This window comes from Biomphalaria glabrata, chromosome 17 (assembly GCF_947242115.1).
Source record: "Biomphalaria glabrata chromosome 17, xgBioGlab47.1, whole genome shotgun sequence".
In the NCBI taxonomy this organism is placed as follows: Eukaryota; Metazoa; Mollusca; class Gastropoda; family Planorbidae; genus Biomphalaria; species Biomphalaria glabrata.
The window spans coordinates 12,820,823-12,848,563 of NC_074727.1; the positions used below are offsets into that span (position 1 = coordinate 12,820,823).

At 33.6% G+C, this 27,741-nt stretch overlaps 1 protein-coding gene across 2 annotated transcripts; it reads left to right on the forward strand.

Annotated features, from left to right (window-relative positions):
* The first annotated feature begins 726 nt into the window (after positions 1–726).
* LOC106058910 (F-box only protein 10-like) lies at positions 727–27,655 on the forward strand. Of its 2 annotated transcripts, none has more exons than XM_056016235.1 (17): positions 727–811; positions 7,096–7,182; positions 7,960–8,126; positions 8,649–9,078; positions 9,514–10,825; positions 11,184–11,433; positions 12,348–12,504; positions 12,915–13,064; positions 13,451–13,587; positions 14,269–14,339; positions 14,776–14,928; positions 15,673–15,779; positions 17,355–17,505; positions 19,748–19,917; positions 20,287–20,424; positions 20,961–21,127; positions 21,322–27,655. In XM_056016235.1, exons 2-17 carry the CDS (start codon positions 7,144–7,146, stop codon positions 21,497–21,499), a joined length of 3,777 nt encoding a protein of 1,258 aa, XP_055872210.1. In that variant the 5' UTR covers positions 727–811; positions 7,096–7,143; the 3' UTR covers positions 21,500–27,655. The 2 variants fall into 2 exon arrangements, with proteins under 2 accessions (XP_055872210.1, XP_055872209.1); XM_056016234.1 differs by lacking the exon at positions 727–811 and adding an exon at positions 5,386–6,356.
* Positions 27,656–27,741: the final 86 nt, after the last annotated feature.

The window sequence follows — 27,741 nt, forward strand, 5'->3', positions numbered from 1 at the left end:
ATTACACTGTAATGTCTTTGAAAGATTTTTTGTTTAAACACGACGCTCAGAGGGCCTTTTCTAAAAATAATAATAATAATATAATTAGAATATTATAAAACCTTTAACAATTTGAAATGTGCCATAGTGGCTTCGATCAGGCCGTTTCGGTGGCCCTACCGGCCCATTTGGGTACCAACCCACCAGGCATTTGCCCAGATGCCCATATAGCCAGTCCGCCCCTGTTGGGAGTTAACCCTTAGGGAAAAATAAAGTTGAGTGTCCTTAGGCTGTTTAAAGATGATCACTACACTCTGGCAGAAGTTGTGTGGCTGCTGATACCAAACTCTACCGGTCACTTTCGATATAAATTTGAGTCCAGTTTCTCAGTTTTAAAAAATGAACCAAAGTGGTTCTGCCACTGACAGCTGCCAACTTGAATAACATGAATTTCACCTTATTTTATCCTTAACGTTTTATTGGGAGATGTCAAAGGACATTTCAGCAGATAATCTGTTGCAAAATGTGAGGCATGATCAAGCAAAAAACAACTTTTGATGTCATTGCTTTCACTTCTACAATTCCTCTTTGTCTTGACCTTATGCCCTGTATTTGATCTGGTGTCGTATGCTGTCAAGTCTGTTTGGTTGGCTGTAAATTTGTACTCAATGGCTGCCAACCATTTGATATTTGATATTGGATTTGAGAACCGAAGCACCGTTACTTCCCTTACTTTGTCACAGTCCATTCACTTTGCAGTTGTGATCAGTGTATTGGGTGGTTTTTAAATAGTAGGGGCTCTATTCTAGTTCACATTGGAAAGCTAGAATCAGTAAGTATTTAGTATCAATTCGTTTTAATGATAATATTTAGAGCAGGTTAGAAATTTGATGATTACAACTATTATAGGCCTATGTGGTTTTAGAAAATATCCACAATGTTATGGCACCTTCCAATGAGCATTGTACAAATTTTAAAAAATCCGATCACCTAATGTAGAAGAAAAACTTAATTGTTCAAAGCTCAAGCTCTTGGCAAAATGAAGCATTACAAGAAAGAAATAGATTGAGAAATCATAACCATTAACTTCATAAAGTTGGATTTGATTTTAAAACTTTTGTGTGTGTGTTACTTCTCTACTGAAAGGGTTAGAACTGCATCCTCGGTATAGTAGGAAGTTGTTTTGTTTTAACATTGACATTGCGATCACGTTCAACACGGTAATTAGATCTCGACCAAATGTCGCTAATGCTCTCATATGAACTCCCATCCCTTTTCGTTTTATTCTTTGGCCGCTCCTCACAATTTGCTTGGGCGTCACTTTTGTGTGTTCGGATCGTAGAACTCAACGTTTCTCATTCTGGTAGACACGTAGATTTAGGGTCGGATTTTGGTCTACAGATCGCTACACTATTCGCTAGGTGAGAGGAGGAACTGAAATGGCGTTTGGGTGGCGGGGAACGTTTTTTTGGTTACAAAGGAAATAGCTGTGTGTATGTGTTTTGTCAGTGTATGTGTGAGTAAATACACTAGCGACATGAGTCACATAATAGGCATTACTGTGGCATATCTGGGGTTTGTGTGTGTGTGTGGGGAGAATGTGAGAAGCATTGGTTCACATTTGAGGAAGTCTAATTAGGCCTACGACACACTATGGCTAAGGAATTCAAGCTAAAAATAGAGGTAAAACAACAACTAAAATAGCTTGCGAGACTAACAGAGTCACACAGGTTAAAAAGTTCCCCTTTCAGACTTTGTGATCTTTAGGGCAGATGATGTCAAGGTCATCTGTTTCTGTGGCCTTCGGTTAACGAGGGTGTCGTGTGGCCAGCACAACGACAAACCGCCTTTAATTTTCCCCAACTAGTGTCAGGTACCCATTAGAGCTGGGTGTCCAAAGATCCCGAAATTAAAAAGCCCAGTCTTCACCGCTTTACTGCTCAGCCACCGCGCTGCGCACGCAGGTTAATTGTTATATTATTCATCCTTTGTCTGCGGCAGACTGTTTACAAAGCATTTTGTCACTAGTATGCCTACTATACAACAATCTACATACATTATACAGGTCAAAGTCTATCAATGATAATTAGGCAAACGCTCCACTCTTCGGCTATTAAGAAAGATTACGGACTTTCACGTGGTTTTGCTAAGACAATGACGCAGAAGAATCAGTACTACTGGGATCACCATAAGTTAAAAGTATATCGGTAGTAGGCCCCGCATCTACTAGATCTAGATCAGAACTGTAGCTTTAGTCTCAGTAGAAAGTGCTTACTGAATGTAGTCAACGCATAATTTTTCGACTCAGAACCGGACACAACAGAATGAGATAACATATGTACCGGAAGCTTAAAGTCGGGACTAGCCAAACCTGCCCTTGTGGATCATTACCAGAGAGTGCTGACCATGTCCTTCAAAGCTGCATACTAGGCCTATATCAAGAGGCCCCAAGAAGACTCTCTAGCCCCAAAACCCTCCTATAGAAGCAAAGCTATACGGAGAACTGCCTGATCTAGAAACCACTGCGTAGTTTATCTCAGATATAGGATTAGCCTACTGATCTGTACCCTCCGACATGTCAAATGAGAACGAAGAAGAAGAAGTGTGGTGAGCATTTTTTTGTTGTCAGCATTAATTTGTGACTTTGAAATAGGCAAGAAATAATAGCAACAAATAGCAACTAAAAAATATTTTAAGAATCGATCATACTATTAATCAGTGGCATAGCATTCATGACGCAAAGAGGTTGAATGAGCCTGGGGCCCACAGTATTAATTCGTCAAATATCAAATGTTCCAGTACAGTGGCGTCGCTTCAAGAACAGATTAGTTGGAATGTTATATGCTCCTTATTTAACACGCTACTTCAGTTCAAAAAACAATGTTCATATAAGTTCCCCCTTACTCAAATATTTATAGTTTTTAAAATAATCTTATCTTATTACTCTGCCCTTGTTCATTGTCATGCTACCGCCTTCAATTTTTTCCCTTCCGTTTCCAACCTTTTAGAGCTAGACATAGGCCCAAAGTCTACTCCACTACTGCTACCTTGGGTAGGTGTTGTTGTTTTTTTGTCTGCACCAAGTTACCTTTAATATAAGTAGACTAAGTTCTAGATCTAGCTTTAATGCTGCCACTTCCCCCTCTTCCCTATATTATAGAGCCTTCACATGTCTATGCTAGGCCAATTCTTCAAATACAAACAAAAGGTACCGTTGAGGTCCCGTGGAGGATGATTTTCAATTTTAAATAAAGCTAATCTATCACATGAATATCTTAAACAGTTGTTAAGAATGTTACTATGTAGACTAGAGATTATGGAAATATTTTTATAAGAAGTCTTCTTATCTTATATAATACAGACGTTAAAAAGAAGATGATTAAGTCACTGGCTTTCCTGGCTGGCTCAGGCAACCCATTCCATGCTCTAATAGCACTAGGGAAGAAGGAGCATTTGTCCTACCATATGGAACCAGAAATGTCCCTTTATCTTTGTGTCTTTCTGAGTATTTGATTGGATTTTTTGTATTTGAGTGAGACACATTTTTAGCCCCATCTCACTATTAGGCCTACTTTCGCTTTGGGCAGCTCTATATTAAACGCCGTGTATGCCTTACTGCTTAAACAAACTTTGAGAGCTGTTTATTAGACACGCAAATTGTTTTTCTAAGATTTTTTTCCCTCAAACTCTGTTGCTCGTAGAGCTATCGTATTGATTAGGATATTTGTGGCTTCCTGTGGCTCATTTTAATAGGCCTACTGGTAAACCAGCTACAGACTAAAACCTCAAAATACTTAATTAGGTGATAGAATAAATGAAAAGTTATCATGTAATCCCCATATTGATGAAATTATTTATTTAAATATCAAACAAAGCATTAGGGTTTATTAAAGGAAATGTTGACAATAAAAATAGAAAAAAAAAGAACATAAGCAAGTTAAATCATGGTTAAATATTAAAACCAAAAAAGGGCTAAATTAAAACAAAACAAAAAACGATAACCTTCCCTTATATTGAGCGAAATTGCATCAATTATTGTGAATCAATCAAAATTGTAGACAATTTCGTAAGATACTGTCCCAGTCTTACAACTTTTATATTGCTACTGCAATCGTGCATGATGGTAATTTAAAGATTCTCAGTCGCGATTTGGGGGAGAGCACCGTATTTGAGCTATCTCTCATTATCGCAAAGCTTATCTTCCGTTGCCTAAGTAGGCCTACATTTTCCGTATAAAACAAAATTGATTAATGCGACTAATTGATTAACTAATGGATGTTGTTGTTTTTTTTTATTGATTCGTGTGTTGTAATTGACAATGAATAATTGTGCAAAGTTTCTACTTTCACACGATCCAACATACTTGTCTTTGAGAGAAATAACGTGTAAACGATTTTGACCAGACAGACAGTGAGTTGATATAAGCTCGATAAAAATTGAAATGCTAATTAACCTTGGTTAGACCAATGTTATAATGTGATAGCCTCAAGAAAACATAAAGAAACTATTACAGACCAAAAGCAGTAAGATAAATAACAAATGAATATTCACATTTGGCCTACCATTAATAAAATCACACTTCAATAGAGAAGACAAGAAAGTGAAGTAACAATGATATGTACAACTGTAGAACAATAACTAAAAAATAGGCGAACATCTAATTAATGCTTGCGATTTACTTATTACTTTTAAAATTTTCATAAAAAGAAATCCTCTATTTCTACTATTGTCATTCATGGAGGCTTTCTTTGAAAGGTCTGTGTTTTACTTTTTAAAAATAGTAGCAATAACTTTTTGTTCTCAAGAAACTGGCCAGAGTACAAATGACCCTCACGGCGTCAGCTGAAATTAGGTCTCAGTCCGCAATAGTGTGTTTGAGTAAGCCTGATTAAATAGATCTATTTGCTTTAGAGAGATAGACAGTGCAAAGCATGTTTAAGTCCACACACAAAACAAGGTCAACCAAATAATCTAGTGGACCCAAATCATCGAGACCAGAATCCATTGTTATTAATCAAGCTTATTGTTAAGTTTGAATACCGGAGTTGCTAGCCTACTTTCAATACGTCTTTCTTTTATCCATTTAGATACATTGATTTTAATGATTAACGTTGCTCTTTAGCTTTGAGTTTAGATTATATGATGGTTATCAATGTCTCTTTTTCAAAATCGAAAGCAAAATATTGTAGCCATTCCTTCTCACTTTTATTATTTTAGGATGATGATATTGGCCTAGTCTTGAACACTATATGATTTATAGTTGGTTTTAACCATTTACGTTTAAAGTTTTGGCACGACTGACTTCAGTGAGTGACACTTAAGTGATCTCAGTCAGGTAGCTGTAAAAATGATGTAGAAGTTTTAACTAAATCTCTATAAAAAAAAAAAAAAAAAGTAACAGTAATTTGAACAACGTATATCTTCACTTGTGTTACACACCCGTCTTAGCCTGCCACAAGTTACCGAACCTGCGGCGAAATACGGTAACCTGGTGGCACACTCAACGTCACTAGGCCATTTGTTTACAGTGGAGATATGCCCAGACCGACTTCCTCTCTTCTTTGTTTGGCATAGATCTGAGTTTTAGGATTAGGGCTAGACTCTAAAGTCTAAAGACAGCAATGGGCTATAGATCTAATCATCTGAACGAATCACAAAGATTTTCCTTTACAAATAAATGCTTTAGATCAAGATCACGGCCTAGCTAGTGTTGCACCAGTGAGACTGATAGTTACAGAACTAGAGATTTTACCCTAGATTTTTTCCCCTTTATTTTTTGTACGTGTTAAGTTGCATTGCTTTTGAATTGTGCTAGATTTACTTAAGACTGAGATCTTAATCATTAGTGACAGGTATCTAAAGCGAGCACAAGGACAGGTCTTCACACACGATAGTGATGATGACAGTGTATATAAATGTACATGTCCTTAGGTGCCTTAAGCTTAGAAAAGTACACTCCTGTCTACAAATACTAACTAGTACAACATAACAAAGTACAAGACTTACAAGTTGAAGTTGTAGTACTACTAGTCTAGATTTGTTTGACCATTTATTCATTTATTAGATAGATAATCATAATAGATCTAGATACTAAGATCTATAAAATATAGATCTAAAGTAAGATATAAAGAAATCTTTTACAAATAACAGTTATTGCCTTTCCATCCTAGTGGCCTTGTATTTTATAGCCAATGTATTGGTCTGATTAGTCTGAAAGACTAGGTTTTATAAATTAGTTAGAGGAATTTCTAAGTGAAGGATTTGTGTGTTGACAAGTGATAGAATTTGGTCTAGCTTGGCTTACAAGCCTTCAATGGAGTAAATTCTTAATTGGCACGATTAGAAGTTGTTGCTAGACTGCTGATACTTTGACTTTGGTTAGTACCATATATAGTGTAACTATAGTCCATAGCTATATATTATGATTTCAATTTTCAATTGAAAATGTTAACCTTTAAAAAAACATTTTTAAACATATAGATCTAGATTTAAATCAAAGCAATAAATTTGTGCCTTAACAAATCTTTTGGATTAAAATAAATGGAGAAAATATAGAGTATACAGATGATAGGATACATTTGCCATTGTAATTCTGATGTTAATTTTTGATACATGAAATTGCACAGCAATATCAATGCAAATGATCTATCTTACATAGCATATGCTAGGACAAATTTGTACAAATACTCCTTCTTCCCTAGTGCTATTAGAGCATGGAATGGGTTGCCTGAGCTAGCCAGGAAAACCAGTGACTTGGCAGAATTTAAGTCATTGGTTAATATGCATGACTAAATGCATGACGCGTAGGACGTAATCATCTTCTTTTTTGAAGTAATGTCTGTATTATATAAGATAATAAGATGTTCAATTAAAAAAAAATGAAATCAATGTAAAATTTAGATGTGTTATAAAAGTAGACTAGTTGAGTATAACTAAGCATTTGATATTTGAAAACACTTTATTTCTAGAACAAGAAAAATAAAAGAATCTAGATTTAGTTTTGGTACTAGTTTATGCATTTGTTATTTATAAACAGTAACAACAGAATGTTTTATGATTGAAACAGAATATTGTGTGTATTTTCCCCCCTCATGTCTACACTGTTGTTTTAAACAGGAAAGTGCAACAAAATATAATAATTCTAAAGTAACTCTGCTGTTTGGTATGTCTTCTGCAAATGCTGTTACAGCCATTAATAACAAGGTAATATTTTATAAATTATTTTTTCTCAAGACAGCAGCCAGTGATCTCTAATATCTAATTTCAAAAAAACAACTAATATTTTCTTTTATATAACCCATATCCATTCTTCCAAAAAGTTGATTTGGATCACTTTCAAAATAACAAGAAATCCAAACAAACTCCCCCCAAGCCCTTTTTCCATTTTTGTTTAAAGCTGAGATGTTGATCTAGGATAAAGCTTACATTATATAATTTGTTACTATAAGTAATATTCTTAATAAGATGTCCATAACATCATTGAGAATCAGACCTCCTTTTTATTTTATTTTTCTTGTAAAAATATTCCAACACACACACACCTGTCCTAATGTTCAAATAACTTCCTTGATCATTTTAGGATAAATACATAACTTTACTATGAGAGCAGAGTACACAATTTCTTTGGCTTTTAAGATGCAATTCGTTATAGGCCTAATTGCTTTTAACTAAAACCTTTCATTTCTAATATCTAAGAACAACAACAACAAAAAAGAACACATGACCCCCCCTTCAAGAAAAGTAAATTAAGCAAAATTTGTACACTTAATGTGACATATCACACCTTAGTTTGAGAAAAATGTAGGCCTATTAGTGCATCTTATGGTTATTATAACAGATAAATGTAAATGCTTTTTATATCATAGTAAAGGTGACAAGTTGTTCTCTTTAAACATATACAAATGCTATTTTCCTATCCATTTTTCAACTTTCTTTGTGTATATATATATATTAATTTTTTTTTGTTATTTCATTCCTTAGGTATCACCAGGTGATAAAACAGGGTTACCATGGGAAATTTGGCAGATCATCCTTTCTTGGTTGTCTTCAAAAGACTTATGCCACTTTGCCATGGTGTGTAAAACATGGTCAGAATTAGTTATAAGTGTTGATAACACGCGATGGAAGGAGCTCTATTTGCAATGCAGGTACACAGATTTGATTTAGCAGACTTTCTTTTCTGCATTTTTATACACAAGAGTTTACAAAATTGAGCAATAACCAACTTGCTTTTTCTTTATTATGATTACGTTGTTTTTAAAAATGATACATTAATGCAAATGATGCTCCCTGATTATTATCCTTAGATTATCTGCTTGTCTTGAGTTAGGTTTTCATTACATTCATAAATAAAATTTAAATTCAAATAGACCAAAAACAAAATGTAAAATGTTTTACCTCACACAATCATAAGATATTTTTTTGTTTATTTTATTGGAAGAAGTTGCCTAAGTCAACTATCTTGTAATATAAAAACTTGATCTGTTTAACTTGGTCACTTAGTTTTGAATGAGAATAATGTACCCTGTTTTAGATTTAAAAACCAGAAATTAGAAAAGAATCATAGCCTTTTATTTAGACATTTAATTTATAATTTTATGGGCAATAAGTAATTAAGCTGCCAAATTTTTACATAATATTAAAATAATTATTGTAACTTTGTTTTTAAGTGAATGGAGGCATCCATTTTGGCCATTAAATGTTGAAGCAGAGCCTCCTTCCTGGCGTCTTGCCTATCGCGACCAATTTACTGCAACAAGATTCTGGAAGAAACGGCAAAAATATGACTCCAAGCATTTTTCTTGTGCATCCATCTTCAAAAGATCCATTCGCCCCAAAAATATTCATGTTGGTTCTGGAAAGGAATTTGATAGCCTGAATGGTGCTCTTTCTATAGTCTCTCCTTATGACAGAATAATCATGCACCCTGGGATCTACGATGAGCAGCTGGAAGTCCGTGCTAAGGTGCCTTTTGAGTTGATTGGGCATGGAGAGATGGGAAGCATTATTCTGGTCGCTGGGATACATCAGCTGGGGTCCACCACTCGCCTCAGCAATTTGGTGCTAAGAGCTCCATGGTATACAAGTTTTATTATCATGGTGAGTTCACATTGAAACAATTATCACTAACTCTGTTTTTGTGATATATGCATCTAGTTTCTTAAATAAGCTATCAATAATAATGTCAAAGTCCTCTATGTGTACATCAATAAACAATTGTTCACAATGCAGGTTTTGGGATATTTGGGCACCTCTGAGTCCACCCAGCTCTAACCTGACATTTGTTGGGGGAAAAGTAAAGGCAGTTGGTCGTTCTGCTGGTTTATGGCACTCTCGTTAACCGTTGGCACAGAAACAGATGATCTTTACATCATCTGCCCCATAGTTGGCAAGGGCTGAAAGGGGAACTTTACTTTTTACTTTACTATTGTATTTTATAAGATAAGATGTATGACCCATTAATTAATCTTCATCCACTCACCACAATAAACTAAACTGAAATATTTTATTTTTAAACTCTGTGTGTTTCAACAGATAAGCTCAGGATTTTTACAACTAGACAACTGTATAATAGAGAATGGTATGATCTGTGCCCAAAATCCAAGTACTCTTCATGTTAAGTTCTGCACTTTTCGCCATTCTTCCATAGTTCTTCATAACATGAATGCCAGTATCATAGAAAATTGTGAGTTCTCTCAAAGTAAAAGTGCTAACATCATCATTGAAGGCTATCCTAAAGAAAACAAAAATTGGACTTATTCATTTTTAAAAGAAAGGACTAATAGCATCTATCATCAGAATCGTTCTCTGCACAGGAAGAAACATGGTTTAAAAGCTACAACTAGCATGTCATCCACTTTACATTCATCCATCACAGCTAAATCTGTGACGACAATGTACTCAACGCAGCTTCATGGTCCTGTGGGTAATGACCCAATATTTGATATGGATGAACCTGGTGCCAGTTTTCTCAACCCTGGGCTCCTGGTACCCATGTACCTTGGCTCTCAAAAAGATGTATCAGTTGGATGCGGGGACCTGCAGTCCATGTATCAAGAGTGTGGCTCATCCAATGCTGAACAGTTATCAGAAAAACGTAAGAACTCTACCAAAACTGTCACAGACTGTTCCACATCAGGAGCCTCAAAACCTGATAATAATGTTAGTTCAAATAAAAATTGTGCTCAAAGTGAAAGTGCTAGTCGAAGAAATTCTTTGTTGAAGAGAGGGGTGAGACGAAAAAGTATGGACAGCCATGTTGGGTTTCGTTTTGACACAGATGATCCAGCTCTAATTCAAGATAAGTTAGCTAATCAACAGCCCGGTATAGAGTTAGAAAGCTGTGCAAAGTCAACCACTTCTTGTAATAAACTCAGAAGTAAATTTCAAGGAAGAAGTAAATCTTTTTCTGCTTTTTCACAGAGCCAAAGAAAATGTAGAAGTAACCAAATTGAGCCTGTCTTTCTTGAAAATTCTGGCATAGACTCTTGTCATAAAAATGGATCATCTATTCCTGTTTCATCTGTAGACCGACAAAATTTATTCTCCACTCGAAGAGTATGTTCTGAGACTGATTTGAGCAATGTATCAGAAAAAGTCCACTTGATAAATGTGAAAGAACATTACTGGAAAGGGAATCATAAGCATGATTGTAAGTGCAATAGTCGAGGTACAAGTAGAGGTTGCCAAGAAATCAATCCTGTACAAGATAAAGTGCCTTTGATGCGTTCAGGGATACGTCGTTCTCAGAGTGAAGAAATCATTGAGATCTCAGATGATACTGATGATGATGACCAGTCTTCAATCAATGAGCTAGAGTCTGCAGGAGAATCTATTGATGGAGCAGGTAAGCTAGAAGAGCTATCCTAAACTCTGTCTTAAAATGAGGGCCTTGAAATTAATAAACTTATTTGTAGATAAATTGTCTGCTTTACACAGGACAAAGAAGCCAAAACTAGAAAATGTAATATGTAACTCCTATATCATGTAGTCTTTTTTTTTCTCATTTATCATAAATCTACTTTGTCCTTGCCATATTTAACTTTGTTTAATTATGACCTCTTATTTGGAATTACAATCAGATTGTTTCATATTATCTTCATTGGGCATGACACACAAATGTAATAGGCATAATTTGCTATATACCATGTGTTTCAATATCTTAATAGTGCAGGCGTTAATACTGTTTCTTGTTCAATCAATAGATGATGTACAGGATGCTATAAGCAGCTCTACAGACAGCAGTGATGTCAACAGCTTGGATTACATGAACTCAGAGGACAATTCCTCCTCCAGTGAGGAGTCAGTCATTATGCTGCCGCACCTACAGGAGATGTACCTTGGACACCCTGGACTTATGTCCTCTGGTTTCAGCCACACCACTGACACTGACTCCATTAACAGTGAGTGTACCAGACCTGTACCTGTCAATATATCAGAGGATTTACTCATGAGGTAGGTACATCTTGATGCATTATCTGAATCTGAGTGGTCCCAGTTATTTACATTTTATGGGAATCATTATAGTTTCCACAAAAGACTTATCTGAAATGCAGGTAAATAAAGTTGATCAGTTTCTATATCAGAGATTGCAATGATCAAATGGCTTAAATAAATGAAGAGTTTGTAAAAGTAATGTACTACAAAATTTGTCTTGTTGTCAGTTGGCCAATAAAAATGAAATCATTGTAAACTACAATTTAATTTAAATCTGGGATTCCCATGTAAGTATTTATTACAGTTCAATTTTTAGTTTGTTCCTTTATGAAATGCTGCAAAGTTCCAAGAAATAAAATCTCTTCTGTAGGACATTTTTTTAAATGAGTGCTTAGGTGAAAAATTAAATTAAGTTGTAGTGAATCATAAACTTCATGTTTTATTTCTCTCATTCTTGAATGTTTCAGTGAAATGCACTGTTGAGTTACTAGAAAACATGACTCAGTCCACTTTTAATCAAAAATGAGACAATTCTTTAACACACATATTGTTTTAAATAGGGTGAAAATGGTCTCTAGAAATTTTATTTTACATTGCGATGATATAATAAGAGGTAGTAAATATAAGTAATTTATCAACAAGAACAATGTTTAGATCTCTGGAATAACTAAATGGTCATTTCATTTTTCCTCAAGCCTTTTTTAATTTTTTGCAATCTTATGGAAATTTCTACTATGTGTTCTAGTGTATGCATTAGTTGGAGGTTCATGCTATTATCAAAGTCTGTTGTGCACAATATTTTGCATTTAAAAGTTCATAACATTAATTTTTTATTTTTACACTTCAATAAAAATTTATAAATAATATGTATAATATTAATTTTCCAACAAAACACATTTTTGTTTCATGAAAAACTAATGTTCTCTTTCTAGCAAATACGTAGGTCAGATACAGGGATGTTTGATTCACCAGTGCCGCATGAACCACAGCAAAGCGGGCATATCTGTAAGCCTTCAGGCCCACGTCATCATCTCAGAATGTGACATCAGTAATGTCAATTATGGCATACGCTGCATTCAACATTCAAAGGTATTTATGATTTTATTTGTTCTTTCAAAGTTGAAGCATTTTCATTGTTACATGAACTGAACCGTAGATATATTATCACATGACAGCTCTTTAACTAGGCTTAAAATCTGCACCACATAAAGCATCCTCCTTTAATTTAGACAACCCCAATGTTAGCTTGAGTAAATGGACAAAAACACTTTTAAGAATAGACTACAAAAACTGCTATATTTATCCTTGTCATAGGTTGTTACCATTAATGCTATATTTACCCTTGTCATAGGTTGTTACCATTAATACTCTATTTACCATTGTCATAGGCTGTTACCATTAGTACGCTATTTACCCTTGTCATAGGTTGTTACCATTAATGCTATATTTACCCTTGTCATAGGTTGTTACCATTGATGCTCTATTTACCATTGTCATAGGTTGTTATATTGAAAAACAAGATCCATCACTGTCACACCTCTGGCATATTTATGAGACTCTCCTCATCTGGTCTTATAGCTGGAAATGACATTCATTCCAATAGTGAGGCTGGCATAGACATTCGCAAAGCTTCAGATCCATTAGTTCAAGTAAGTTGTCAGTTGTAAAGCTATAGTTCCTTAAATTCAATTCTTAAAGTAAATTAGTTATATCTTTCATGATTGATACTAAATTTATGTTACATTATACATATGATAGTTTATATATTTTTTCTGTATAAAATATTAAATAGTTTCACTATTTCAAATGCAAAAATTTTATAATGCCACTAAAATGATGGATATTAGTGAATTCTTCAATGTATTAAGCCCTTTTAAATGAACTATTTAGAACAAATTTAAAAATTCTCTTTTATTGAAAACTGTAACATGCTATAAGTTTCAAATAATAGGGGAGACTACTCCAAATATTTTAAAATTTAATATAAGAAACATTTGTTGTCTTTTTTTTATCACTCTCTTCTCTCTATATCCAGTACAACCAAATTCATCATGGCAAACGTTCAGGAATTGTTGTCCTCGGCAGTGGGTGTGGCCAGATTAAAAAGAATGACATCTACTGTAACACAGAGGCTGGTGTTTATATATTATTTGGTGCTAACCCAATTGTTAGGTAATTATTACTTCAGTCTTGTAGCTAATAGCGAGATGACAAAAATGGGAGACACTATTTATTAGTTTTTCTTTTTTCAAACTTGGTCTTAAAATAATTAAGGTGATTTGGTTTCTGATTTGCTTAGCAGTCTTACTCAAAAGAAAAGATGTTATGCTCTAATGTTCTGTTTGTTTAGTTTAGACATTTTGGATGTTTCTTCTGTAATTATGATTATTACGTCCAGCGGGATGGTAGGAGAAAGTGGTGAGAAGGTTTTCATCCCATAACCATCATAACCAGCCAACCATTATTTTTTATTCTGCATGCACTACCTTAGGGCTTATAAAAAAATTGAAGTGATAACCTGTCTATTTACGAAGGTGTTATGTTTCAAACTTGGTTATCAGCCACTGATTTACCCCATATTAAATGTAAATTATCCAATATCACTTGGTGGAAAAACCAAGTACAATTCTATCTTGACCTAGATTTGGTCCAGGAGTTTTTGTTTTGACTGTGAACCCCAATGTCTAATGTCTATGTAGCATATATTTGCAAATTCATAATATCTAATATGGAGACTCAAAAGATGTATTAACAAAACAATATATATGTATATATAAACATGCTGAAACATTTGTCAAGTCTGTCTAGTTTGTAATCAACTTTAATTTTTATTGTCATTGTTGAACATTTTAGTGAAAATTACATTTACGAGGGCCGTGCTGCAGGGGTAGCTGTCAATGCAGCAGGTAGAGGCTGCATTATAGGTGAGCTACAGGTTTTTCTAATACTTAATCTGTCTCTGTATTTAATAATTGTTTGTATTTGTAAATGTATACATAATCTTATGTCACAACATATTTCGAAATAAATATGAATCGTTAGCGTATGCTAGCTTTCATACGAATAGGAATTAGATGCATGAAAGTTGAGGTTCATTTGTTTTGTTGATTTTGGGTTAGGTTTTATATAGGTTTTATATAGCAATAATAACAACATGATCAAAAGTAAGACTAGGATTAGTTATGGAATAAAGAAAACAGTTCATATGTTAGTGTCATTATAGAGACAGGCAAGTTTTGTTCACTAAGAAGCTTTTGGACATAGTCTATTCAAGACACAGGGCAGAGGTGCCCAGCAATGCATAGTGGATTGTAAGCAAATTTTAGTTATTTATTTATTTTTGTTATAAATTCTTTTTAGATAATGTGATAAGAGGTAATAAATGGGGTGGAGTAGACATAAGAAATGGAAGCTGCCCTCTAGTCAGTGGCAACAGTATCATCAATGGTGTCAGTGATGGAATAGTGGTAGGATCTGGTGGAAAGGGAATTATTGAAAACAACTTTATTAGTGGTATGTACATTTTTGTGTGTTCTTAATTATCAATGCATTATGGTCTTAAACCGAGAACAAGTGAAGTTTTACTTTATGTGGTTACACTAGACATTAACTTGAATTTTTATTTTATCTTTTTTCTAAATTTAACTGGCGTTCACAAAGAGAGATCACTATTCAAATAATCGTTAATGATAACCTTGTGAATTTCAATTCAAGAAATATCACATCTATTTAGTATTTTATTTGCTACTCACCTTAAATAAAAATCTATGGATTTCAGACTTTGGCATGCTACTTTGACTAATTCATGCATTTGATGGCAACCACCCATTGAAAGTTCAAAGTGGTTACACCATTTTTAAATTATTTTTTTTTTTTACATATTTGAGATATTTGATCACAGTTTAATGTTCTAGCTGTATATATATATATATTTATTTAAAAATTTATTAAAGCCATTAAACTTCAATGTTATTTAACTTTTTTTAATATCATCAGAAGAATAAATATGCAAACACTGTTTGGAATCATAAAAATGTTTTAACAAATTCTAAAAAGAGCAGTAGGATTTAACCTAAATGAATATATGCAGTTTAAAAGATTACCTCTAATTAAATCACTAAGTTTAGAGACACTCCACAGTCTCCTGGACAAAATACTTGCATGTATATGAAAATTGAAAAAAACAACAGATAAAAAGCAAGCTTATTACGACCTGTTTTTATTCTGATATCTTGGTTTTACTTTTATTTCTGCTAGGTAATGGTGGATGTGGTCTTTGGCTTTTGTCTGCCAAAAATCTTTATATTCATGGCAACCAGATATGTGACAGTGGACATTGTGGGGTGATGCTCATCGACATGATGGTAGGAAATGTTTGATAACATTATCTTAAGTGCAAGTTCCACAAAGACCTTTAGATATATTCCATTTAGCTTTAAAGCAGTTCCACAACAATTCGTTCACTGACATTTGGTTCACGGACAAATTGTTCACAACTTTTCATTCACACGACAATTCGTTCACCAGACATTTCATTCACCCGACAATTTGTTCACGCGACTATTCGTTTACCAGACATATTACTCACCAACAACTTGCTCACAGACAACTTGTTCACCGACAGTTGGTTCATGACAAACTGTTCACACGACAAATCGCTCACTGACAATTTGTTCACTGACAAATTGTTCACAGATGAATCGTTCACTGGATAGTAACATATTGTTAATATTATATACTCTTGTTGCATGTTTTATTTGTTTGCATTAAAACTTTTGCAGCCATTATTTCCAAAAAAAATAATGCCTGTGTCCGTTGTTTTTTAATGTTCATATTGGTTTTATAAAGTAAAGTACCTAAACAAATTCAGCACATCTTTGATCTAATATATCTCTGATCACACGGGGTATTTAATTAAAATTAATAATAGCATTCGAAAAATTCCAATGAAGATAAAAAAACATTAGAAACAAATAAATTTAAAAACAAACCTAGCGCAGAAGCAATATTTTTTTTTTAACCTTTAAAGGATTCTGAAGCACCACAGCCATTTTTTTTCTTTGTGTGGCTTCATAACCTTTGCACAGTTGGGGCACCATGCAGGATTAGTTGACCATCTTTCTCCATTCATCTCTGAAGAATTGTATTCTCTTCTGTTTTGTTCTCACTAATAACAAATGGCTACATTTATGAACATGAATTTAAAGCATTTTTTTATGAGCTGAGTGAGACATATTTTGAAATGGGAATGTGAACAAAAAATTGTATTAAAAAAATTTTTAAAAGTTTTCAACTGTGTGCCATTCATGTTGCTTGGTAAATTAAAACTTTATTGATGATGTCTGCATGTTATCTTATCTTATAAAATACAGACTTTACTTTAAAAAAGATGTTTATGTCCTACGCGTGTTCCTATGTCAATCTAATCATGCATGAATTTAAAGCATTTTTTTAATGAGCTCAGTTAAACAGATTTTGAAATGAGAACGTTGTTAGTGTACAGACAGAGCAAACTAAAGGAAATTCTTTGTTATTGTTTACCTGCTATGAGCGGGTTTCATAGCATTAGCATAATAAAGCTGAACATAAACAGTTCAATGTCTTGGTTACACTATTTCATTTTTTCCTTATTGTTACTAAAGTTATATAGATTATACTGTGGCATTTTATGACTCGAGAGACTATCTTTTCTCTTTGCAACTTCTTGTGTGACTAAGGAGGCCAATCCTTGAAAGATTTTATATCGTTGTGTTATTCTAAGGAGTGCACATAATTTTTAGAAATTTATTGTATTTATTGATATTTGTTATGTGACTTAAGAAGATTTTTGACAGATTTCTCATGGTTATATTAGTAATGTTGAATTTCAAACTGAATTTCCATTTGTTTGGATCAATAAAATTATCTTATCTTATTTAATGTTTCTGTTTTGTTTTCAGTCTGTAGGTATTGAAGGCTTGCTAGAACAGAATCAGTTCCTGCCCAATCTGAACCACAGAACTTATTCTGTCAATGATGTCAATCCTTTGTTCACTGAACCAACATTACCCTTTACAACTCTTCAGTACAACAATATTTATCATAACAAAGGTTAGCATCATGTCAGATTTAATTATATAGAACTTAATGTGTAATGAAGGCTCTCTGAATCTTACTAAGTCATCAGAAGGAGTACTTGACTTTAATACTTTAGTTAGCTTTATGCTGGTGAAAAAAACTTCATACTATATAGTTAGGACATGGTTGCTGTTCCTAAGAAAAGGTCAACCTTGGTCAAATACATCTAAGTTATAATTAATTAAGTAAAATAATTTTAAAATAATTTCTAGTAATTATAGATTTAAAGACAATATAATACATTATAATTAAATACAAAATTGAACACAAGCTAAGATTTTTTTACAAGTATTTAGCTACTAGCTAGAGATTACATATTGTCATCAGTATTTGTTCATGAGACATCATCATTTTTTCCTCTTTTTTCCTCTTTACCATTTGGAGAGCTCAATTTTAATTCACCTACCTTATTGAGATTATGGTTGTAAAGGAAAAAAAAACAACTATTGATCATAGTCAAGTTAGTCTTACATTACTAGGAGACTAAAATGTGAGAGAAATTAGGAAATTTAAAGACGCACTCCTCCCATTGCACATATCTGTTATTTGAAAAAAGTAATTTAATGAATATTTTGCACAAAACTAATGTTTGTTATTTTTTCTGCACCTAGTTATTAATTAGTGCCTGACCCATTTAAGCTACAGAACAAAACTCTAGTTTTATTTCACAATGTTATAATTATGCAATCACTTTTGGGGCTATAGTTTTAAGGGATGTTAAAAGTAAAGTAGTTTTTTTTCTAAGTAGTTTATAATTTCAATAGAGGGTCAAGATGGCTGCCTGGTAATGTGGTATGGGCATTGGACTGTCGACTCGATGGTCTGAGTTTGAATCCTGTCCACTGCCATCCCCTGCCATTCTGGGAAAGATTTGTCTTCAGTTCTGAAGAAACAAACAAAACATGTACAACAAAAAGATTCTTATGTATTTATTAACATTATCACTTTAGAAAGAAAATTTGGAATTGCTTTGCAATGTTCTCTAGAAAGTCATAACTCTCATAATTATCTATTGAAGGCAATAATATTCTAAATAACATGTTTCTAAAAAAAAAGTTAGGAAAAAGATATTATGTACAGTTACCTACATTGTATGCTGCTATTGCAGTGACCAATTCCGTGTCTACCCTGGCTTTGAAGTCGCCCAGTGTTTTGCGTTTGTCTGTTTTGGGCGTTTTGATTATTACAGAGTTCAGATCCGAGTAGAAGTTTTCCTTGATGTTGTCTTGGTTGGACATAGTTGGGGCATAGGCATTTATTAGAATTGCATGTCGCCTTGGGGTCAGGGGTAGGGGTAATGTCATTAGATGGTCATTTATGCCTTTTGGTAATCCTACTAACTTGTTTACTAATTTGGATTTCACCGCAAAGCCAACACCAGCTTCACGTCTTTCCTCGCTATTTTTGCCGATCCAGAAGAATGTGTAGTCTGCGCCAACTTCTGTTAACTGTCCTTTTTCTGCAAGTTGCTTTTCACTCAGGGCAGCAATATCTACATTGTATCTGGCTAGTTCTCTTGCCACGAGGGCAGTATGACATTCAGGACGGTTTGATTCAGTACGGTCAAGCAGAGTGCGGACATTCCGGGTGCTAAGTGTGAGTTTATTAGTTTTGATTTGTTTTTTCTTGAGGTTTGTGTTTGATTTGTTTCTCCTGCATTAGTGGGATCCCCGCCAGTCGCGGGAGACTGGCCAGGGTCATGGGGGACAGGCAATGTTTAGGGCACCTTTTCTAGCCCCTTCCTCGTTCTTAGGAGGGAAGCAGTGCATTCCTAAAAAGGGCTGCTTAGACGCTCAGATGGCTGCCGAGTTCCAGTGCTATCCCAGTCGCTGGCAAGCGACCACATGGTCTGGGCCGCCTACTTATAGGTTTGTAGCTATGGCAGCCAGTGTATCCACACCTGCCACTTTGTCATTTGCCTATCGCCACAGGTTTTTTTTTTATTGATGGACAGGGAAGATGAGAATGTGGCTTGTGTGATGAGAATTTAAAGTGAGGGAGATTTGCGCTGCATCAGCCTCACTCTCTCGCCCCTTGCCAGTGGCAGAACAGAGTCCAGACAACTGGCGCTGGTTTGGGGTGTAGTGGATGACCAGTGTGCTCTACATGTCCCACGGTGCTCACTATTAACAAAATGTGCAATCATTGTGGTAACATGGTAATCCTTTCCAGGTAGTGAACAATTAACTTTCATTTTCCTCTGCATGTCTCTCAGGTCAAGGTGTGATGATACAAATTGATGAAGATATAAGGTTGTTACACAATGCCATTCATGGCAACCAGCTGGAGGGAATATACATGTCTCAAAGAGCACCAGTTGTTGTCAAGAGCAACAGTATTACAAACAATGGCAAGAGTGGCATTGTCACCTCAGAATATGATCAGGTTTGTAGTATTATTACAAATTAAGAATAATACTTTTAAACATTGTTCTAAATGTTTGTTTGTTTTACATGTTTCTGATGTTCCTTCAGAGTTGAAGATAATTACTTCCTAGTCCAAACCTCCCACAGGACAATGGGGGATGGGAGCAGGTAGGGTTTGAACCCGGGACCATCGATAAATCTGAACGACAGTCCAGCATGCAAACCGCACGACCAGGCAGCCATCCATGATTTGTTTCAATATCATTTTAATTTCCTTTTATTTTTTTTAATTTATTTTCTCTTTTTTTTTAAATGTAGTTTTAACAAATTTACTCTGATTCTGTTAGATAATTATCCCTCTTGATGTCCATACTTTGATTATTTTCAGATTAGCATTATTGGAAATGGGGTTTACAACAACCATTTGCATGGAGTAATTTGTCGCAATGAATGCATCATTGAGGAGAATGATATTATCTGTCATGCAGCGAGTGCCATTAAGGTTGAAAGTAATGGAAATATTTCAGTAAGTGGTTCTAAAATTCTGCTAATGAAATGTCTATCATTTGAATTCAGTTCATGTGAATGTTCTCATCTAGATAAAATGGAACATTGGGGCTAAGATTCGACATCATATGCATTTTATATGAAATGCACTTAAGACTATTAGATATGATAGGTTTGTATATCACTCCAATGAAATCTAACATCTTTACAAAGCTTATATCAACATGTGAAAAAAACACTCTGTGTCTGTCTGTTTGTCTGTCTGTTAAAAATTTTAAACATGTTATTTTCTCCCATTTACCATTCTTGGATCAAGTTAAAACTTTTCACAATTATTCATAGTCTTTTTTTTTCTATTGCTGGTCTGTTTTCTTTTTATTTCTTTAGACTTTAGCTCTTCATTTTGTCTGGATTGTAATGTATTCACTCATCCTTAAGACTCATCCTTAAGACTCAAATTATAATATTATGAAATAAATGAAAATTTTCATCATTGTAGATATATACAACAATAAAACTAGCTGTGGTCATGAACATGGACATGTGTTATTTCAGGTAACCAAGAATCGACTTGGCTGTTCCTCTGGTGCAGCTATCAAAGGTGTTGAGTTATCAGTCATCAAGGCAACAAAAAACAAGATCTATTTTAGAGGCAGTGGGGAGTTTCTCGTTTCTTCTGGCCAGTGGTCAGCAGCGGATAATTATATTGTTAATCAAACAAAGTAAGTTTACTTCCTAAGCTAAACTCTAGTCTCACCTGTCAATATATTATACAAATCTAGATTCAACTTGTGACAAAATGTTAATGCATTGAACAGCTTGTTCCCACTTCTTGTGATGTTTACTCATTATCTCTAATTGTTCAATCACATCGTTTCTCTTCCTTTATAATTGCTATTGTTTTATTCCCTGTAAGGCGGCAGTCAAAGAGTGATTTTAGCAAAACTGACTTCCTGAGTGACCCTCATCCACGTCCGCACATACCACCGCCACCTCCCCTGACAGTCATTCCAAATCAGAACATCGTACAAGTGAAAAAGGTTGCACCTGGTAGATTCTGTGATCAGCGCAGTAAGCTGTGTTCTATTCTATAATTTAGCTCAAACTTGTTCATTTTTATGGCTGTATTCAGAATGTTTTTGTTTTTTATTTATTTGGCTGCCAATACTTTTATCAAACTTTATAAACTAAACTCTTTGAAAATAAAAATGAATTACAAATAATAAGAAATGCATGAATGTTATTTGTAATAATAGTAAACAAGTCGAAATTGTACAAATTTTATTATTTTGTGAGTGTGTGTGTGTGTGGTAGTTTTTCTAATTAGATTTTTTTTCCTTTTTTTTTTCTTAATATATTTACTTAATTCTGTTTCAATATACGAGTTTAAGATACATTGGCTCCATAGTCTAGTATTATCTAGGTTATAGATTTTACAATCTCTGTAAAAAAAAAAAGTAATGTTACCCACCTCAGTTTGTCTTCTAAATACAATATGTGCCATAGACCACTTCCAAATCATTTGGAAAACAAAACTCTTCCAGTAGTTGTTGAGTTTTCAGACACCTTTAGAATATGTTATATTGCATACAGGGTTGACTCTAGGTACTGGCAACATATGCTAAGATGCAATATTTTAAGTTATTTTTCTAGTGAGCATTTGTACATCCCATTACCCACAAACTTTCTTAAAATGCAACTGGCCTAAGGGCTACAATTGAGTGCATGGCTTTATGTATCTAAATTGTCTCAATAGGTCTATTCATTTGATGATATATTTATATATAAACCTATATATTTATCTATTTATTTATTTGTATGTGATGTAACTTTTTCTTCATTGTACATTCTGAAGAGAATGGCAGAACTTCTTCATGATACAGAGCTGGTCTATTTGGTTCTCTGTTCTCTGGGGATACACAACTTGCTTCCTCCAATTAGTGGCACACATGTTGGCAAACCTCTCTCCATTATGGTTTATTTCACCTAATTCCCTCTTTCCCATAATCTCCTCCTATCCTCTGTTGTCTTTGCCAACCTTGACATTGAAATCACCCATTATGATGAGGATGTTCTTTGTAGGTCTGTGATTGAAAATGGTAATCAATCTGTTGTAAAAGTTGTCTTTCACCTGCTTTTAACTGTCATTCCTTGGGATATAGCATTGGATAATATCTAAGTTTATCCTCTTCTTTGTGTGGAATGAGGCTGTTATGATCTGTGGTCCATGTCTTTCCCACCCTATAAGTGCCTGCTCACCTCACATGAAGTCAGCTGCTTCTAGTTGTAACGAGTCCATCTAGACTCGCTGATACTTAGGATGGTAAGATGGAACCTTTTTATCTCTGCTGCTAATAGCCCATTCTTCTCAGTCTCGTACATGGTCCAGAGGTTCCATTTACCAATGGTGGTGGTTGTCCTTGTGGAGAAAATGCATCATACACCTTTCAGCCATAGGCCCATCTTCTTTCAGGTCTGTGACTTCTGTTGATTTGCTGTTTAGTGTTTCTGTAGCTGGTGCTTTTTCAACAGGGTAGATTAGCTAGCTCTACGCCCAATCTCCACCTTTTTTAGCCAGGCTTAGAATTCTCGTGGAGGTGTGGTGACTGAGCGGTAAAGCACTTGACTTCCCAGCCAGGGGTCTCAGGTTCAAATCCTGGTGAAGACTGGTATTTTTAATTTTAGGATCTCTGGGCGCCTCTGAGTGCACCCAGCTCTAATGGGTACCTGACATTAATTGGGGAAAAGTAAAGGCGTTTGGTCGTTGTGCTGGCCACATGACATCCTCGATAACCATTGGCCACAGAAACAGATTACCTTGACATCATCTGTCCTATAGACCACAAGGTCTGAAAGGGGAACTTTACTTTTTTACTTTTACGATTCTCATGACCTAAAGGCTGCATGGCTTTATGTATCTAAATTTTCTCGATAGTTCTATTCATTTGTTATATATATGTATATTTATGTTGACATATTTATTTGTTTGTATTTGATGTAATTATGGTCTATTTTACATTTCTGGTCAGAAAAAAAAAAAGAATTTTATTAATAATAATAATAATGGCAATGTCTTTGATTAAAGTACATATGTTATAATCTAATCATTACAGTTTTTTTCAAATAAAATTTGATATTGTATTATTTATTAACTTTCAGAGCTTTTGTATTTTTGTTGGTTCCAAGTATGTAATTACTAATAGATATGGATTTAATAAATGTTAACAGATAAGTGTCACTAACTTATATAACCTTCTTTTTTTTTGTTGTTGTTGTCTTTTTTAAGAAAAATGAATGTATTACACTAGTGGTAACTTTATATCACAAACTTTTTATTTTAATTGCTCTTTTAATTTATTTAAATAGTGTCCATTGGTGTTATGATGGCTGTTTTCTAGCTTGACTTTATAATATTTGCATTTGTTTTGAGTGTATATTCTTGAAATATAATTCAGTTTTTACACAATGTTCCCTTTGCACTTTAACATTTTAACACTCACATGTCCATTGTGTTTTCAAAGTGTTTGTTTTCTCCATCTTCAGATATCAATAACTATTCATGACCTGAACCTTGATATGATTAAAAATAGAATCCTGCCTTAATATTTGGATTCTTAGTTTGTATTTATTTCTATACGTGCACATGTTAGCACATGAGGCAACATATTTAAACAGGGATTACTGGTAATTTTATGTTGTTTAGCTCCCTTATATATTTTTTTTCCCTACCAGTTGACCTCCTTATACCAGACTATCTCTCCATGCAATGATTTCTTTAACATCTTTACATTTTATTATGCAATATTTTACTACCTTTTCATCTTTTTAGCTGATGCTAAAAGCTGCTTTTGTTTTTGGTGCTGTTACATTTAAATCTGATAAACAAAAGGTGACATTAAAAATCTGATTTCACCATCACCTGCATTGTGGTTAGGTCTTCTGAAAGGGAACATATTTGCTTTTAAAATTAGATTTGCAGTTTCTATAAATATACTCACATTTTTTAAACAAGATTAAGTTGTGGAGGAATACCAAGATGATCATACAGTTTTCACTGACACACACACACACATATATATATATATATATATATATATATATTTAATTTAGGTCATTGGTTAATATGCATAACTAAATGCATGATGCGTAGGACATAATCATCTTCTTTTTTTTGAAGTAATGTCTGTATCATATAAGATAAGATATAATGTTTTCGTTGTTGTTGTTGTTGTTTTTTTCCCATTGATTTTTTAAAACAAAAAATTCTAAAAATGTTGATTGTTGATGGCAATGCTACATTGCAAGAGACTGCAATTTTTTTTTGTTATAACAAATAATGCATATTATAATCACATCTGATTCAAAAAGCAGTTCATGTTAATTCACATTGTCCTTGTGATTACAGTTGACCCACAGGGCCATCTACACAAACTCTTGTTTTAGTCTTGTTTACATATCTATTGTTTATGGCATTTGTTGGTTTACTTTGTGGGTGTGGCATTTGTTTTTTCTTTGTCAATTTTTTATTTACTCTATTTATATTGTTTTATTTATAAATATTTGTTTAACTGACATGTTTTTATTGGAATCATCATATAAAAGAAAATTCTATTGCAAAATTTTCTTAATCATTGGATCTTGGTCAGCACATTTAGATCTTTCAAGCTCTACTCATTGTACTATCACTCTGCATGTTTTTATGCCACTAATTGTAACCTAAGTACTCTGAAAAATTCATTTTTAGAAAAGGCCATTGAATGGTCATTTTATCACAATCACTTTTTCAAGTCTTAGAGATTATTGAGAAACATTGAATAATATCAGTTATATTTTTTTTATAATTGTTTCTCATGAGTTAAATTTTAACAATTGGTCCTTTCATTGAAGACTTTAGTAATAGTAGTGATTTATTGAGCCTCTATGACTTAGGTTACTGTCTTAGCATGTGGTGGTTGGGATGTTCCTATTCTACATGTATAACTTAATGAGTTGTTGAGAGTCAGTGACAAGAAGTAGGCAAGAGATATCATGTTCTCTTTTCACTTTTCCATGACATAGAATAGTTGGACAGAAATTTAAATCATCATCATCATCATCAAACTCCATTAGAGTGAGGGCTTGAGAGGCTCAAATCCTCTCTTGCAAAAGCCCTGGACAGAAATTTAAATAGAAATTACTATCTAAATTATTTTTAGATCCTTTTATTTGTGCTTTTAAAAAATGTTTTAATTATAACAGAACTGTTCCCCTGAATCTGTATTTTTAGTTTTGTTACACTGCATTTTGTTCCATGTAAAATTTGCTCAATTTTAATGTTTAAGAGATGCACTGATAACAAGCATATTTGTATCACATGTTAGTCTTGTTATACTTGACCAAATGAGTGATACGATAGCTTTTTTTTTCCCTTTATATTAATATTTTGTCAATATGCATTTGTAAATATTTTAAAATGAATCCGTCCATTTTTTTTTACTGAGAATAGCTTTGTAAAAAACACTTTGTAAGATGTCTAGGCCAACATGTTTATATTAGTCTAATTTGAGTGTAGCATTTGTTATTTATTATGATATGAGTTGTTTGTGATGTCTTCCAATTTATTTTGTCTTGTACACTGACTCATTCTATAATGCATCTACTTGCCATTTAGATTGTGTTTGAAGTGAATCTATTTAGTTATTTATTTTTTTAGAGTTTTGATATCTATTGGCATTTTATGTGAAATGAGATGTGTTGTAATTAGAGTGCATTATTTGGGCTTGGCTGCTTGACTATTCAACTGAGGCACCTGAGTTAGCCTCCTGTTTCACGAATCCTGGGAAATCTTAAATGTTTGAGAGAATTAAGTCAGTTGGTCATTGTGTTTGTCATATAAGCCCTTAGTAATTGTTTAACTTGAATTCCTCTGCCATTTGGACTGTTAATATTGATGATGCAAAGTGCATGTGTTGCAATTTGGAGATAAAGTGATACAATTGAGCATTGAAAGGCCAGAGAGTTTATTCTACTTTAAATATGACATTCTAAAAAAAATGCTTTCTATGTTGGACTTAATATTTATGTTCTATGCACTTTGAAATATCTGAACTCCATGACATCCCTCAATATGTTGGGATGAAAAATGCTCTCTACAGTATTGAGTATAGTTGCTCCAATTTGGTCTGAAAAAAGGGCAGTAACTGAAAGGTTTGTTAACTTCTTGGCTTGAAGAAGCACTACCACTTGACAACTCAATCTTTCCTACTTTTTTCAGACCTTTTTAAAAGTGTGTCAAAAATCCAAGTTGATTGTGCTTACGCTTCAGTTTTGTTTTTTAATTCTTTTATTATCTTTATTGGTAAGACTCTCATGTTTGACATTTATTTTGACCCTCTTTGTCTAATTAGTTTTATTCTACAAGAGAATTCATCACTACTTTCTTTTGCTATTGCTCTTGTCAGCGTAATCGATGAGATAGATATATATATATATAGAGAGAGAGAGAGATCAAAAATGTGTGCTACTAAATGTTTTTTAGTTCTTTTTTTTTTTTTTTGTAACAAAACTTATATCAACTCTGTCTGTCTGGTAAAAAGTGTGTACAATTATTATTTTTGGCATAGTCAAAAGTCAAGACATGAATAAAAAAAAAAAATTCACATATATGGCTAAATATCTAGAGTTTTGTCCCCTTAGATAATTGAAAACGTTACTTCTCCCACACCCATTCAATTATTTATTGTGCCTAACAAAACATAAATCAATTACAAAATGTACCAAATAATCAATTTATTATTGGAAATGAATTATTTTGTTTGATATCAAATTAGGGAAATAACTTCTACATCATTGAGAGATATAATTGTAAGTGCAGACTTCTTTCCATTAGATAAGCTTTTTTTTTTTTTTTTTTATATATTTTGCTTGTTTTATATTATTACTTGAGGTTTTATAAATAAACATTATCAATGATGTGAATGATGAAACTTCTGTAATGCAAGCCCCACATAAAACAGCAGGCAGGGGATTCTCATTTGACTATCTAAATCATGCCTGAATTACAATCATCTATACATGGTGCTGGGTTGCGTTGTGGATAATTTCCATTGATTGATTGTCTTTTACTTTGTTTTGTTTATTTATTTAATTTATTCACTTAGACACAAGAAATTTACATTCATTAAATTATCTACTGATAATTCATTCAGTATGTGTTAAGGTTTATATTGAATTTACAATTTCAAAGTTTATAAATATAGAAGCAAACTTTTTCTGTTGTTTTTGAGTTTTAAATACCTTTCTGTACCCAGTTTCCATCAACACTTTTAAATAAATGTTGTTAGTAGTGTAGTGTAGA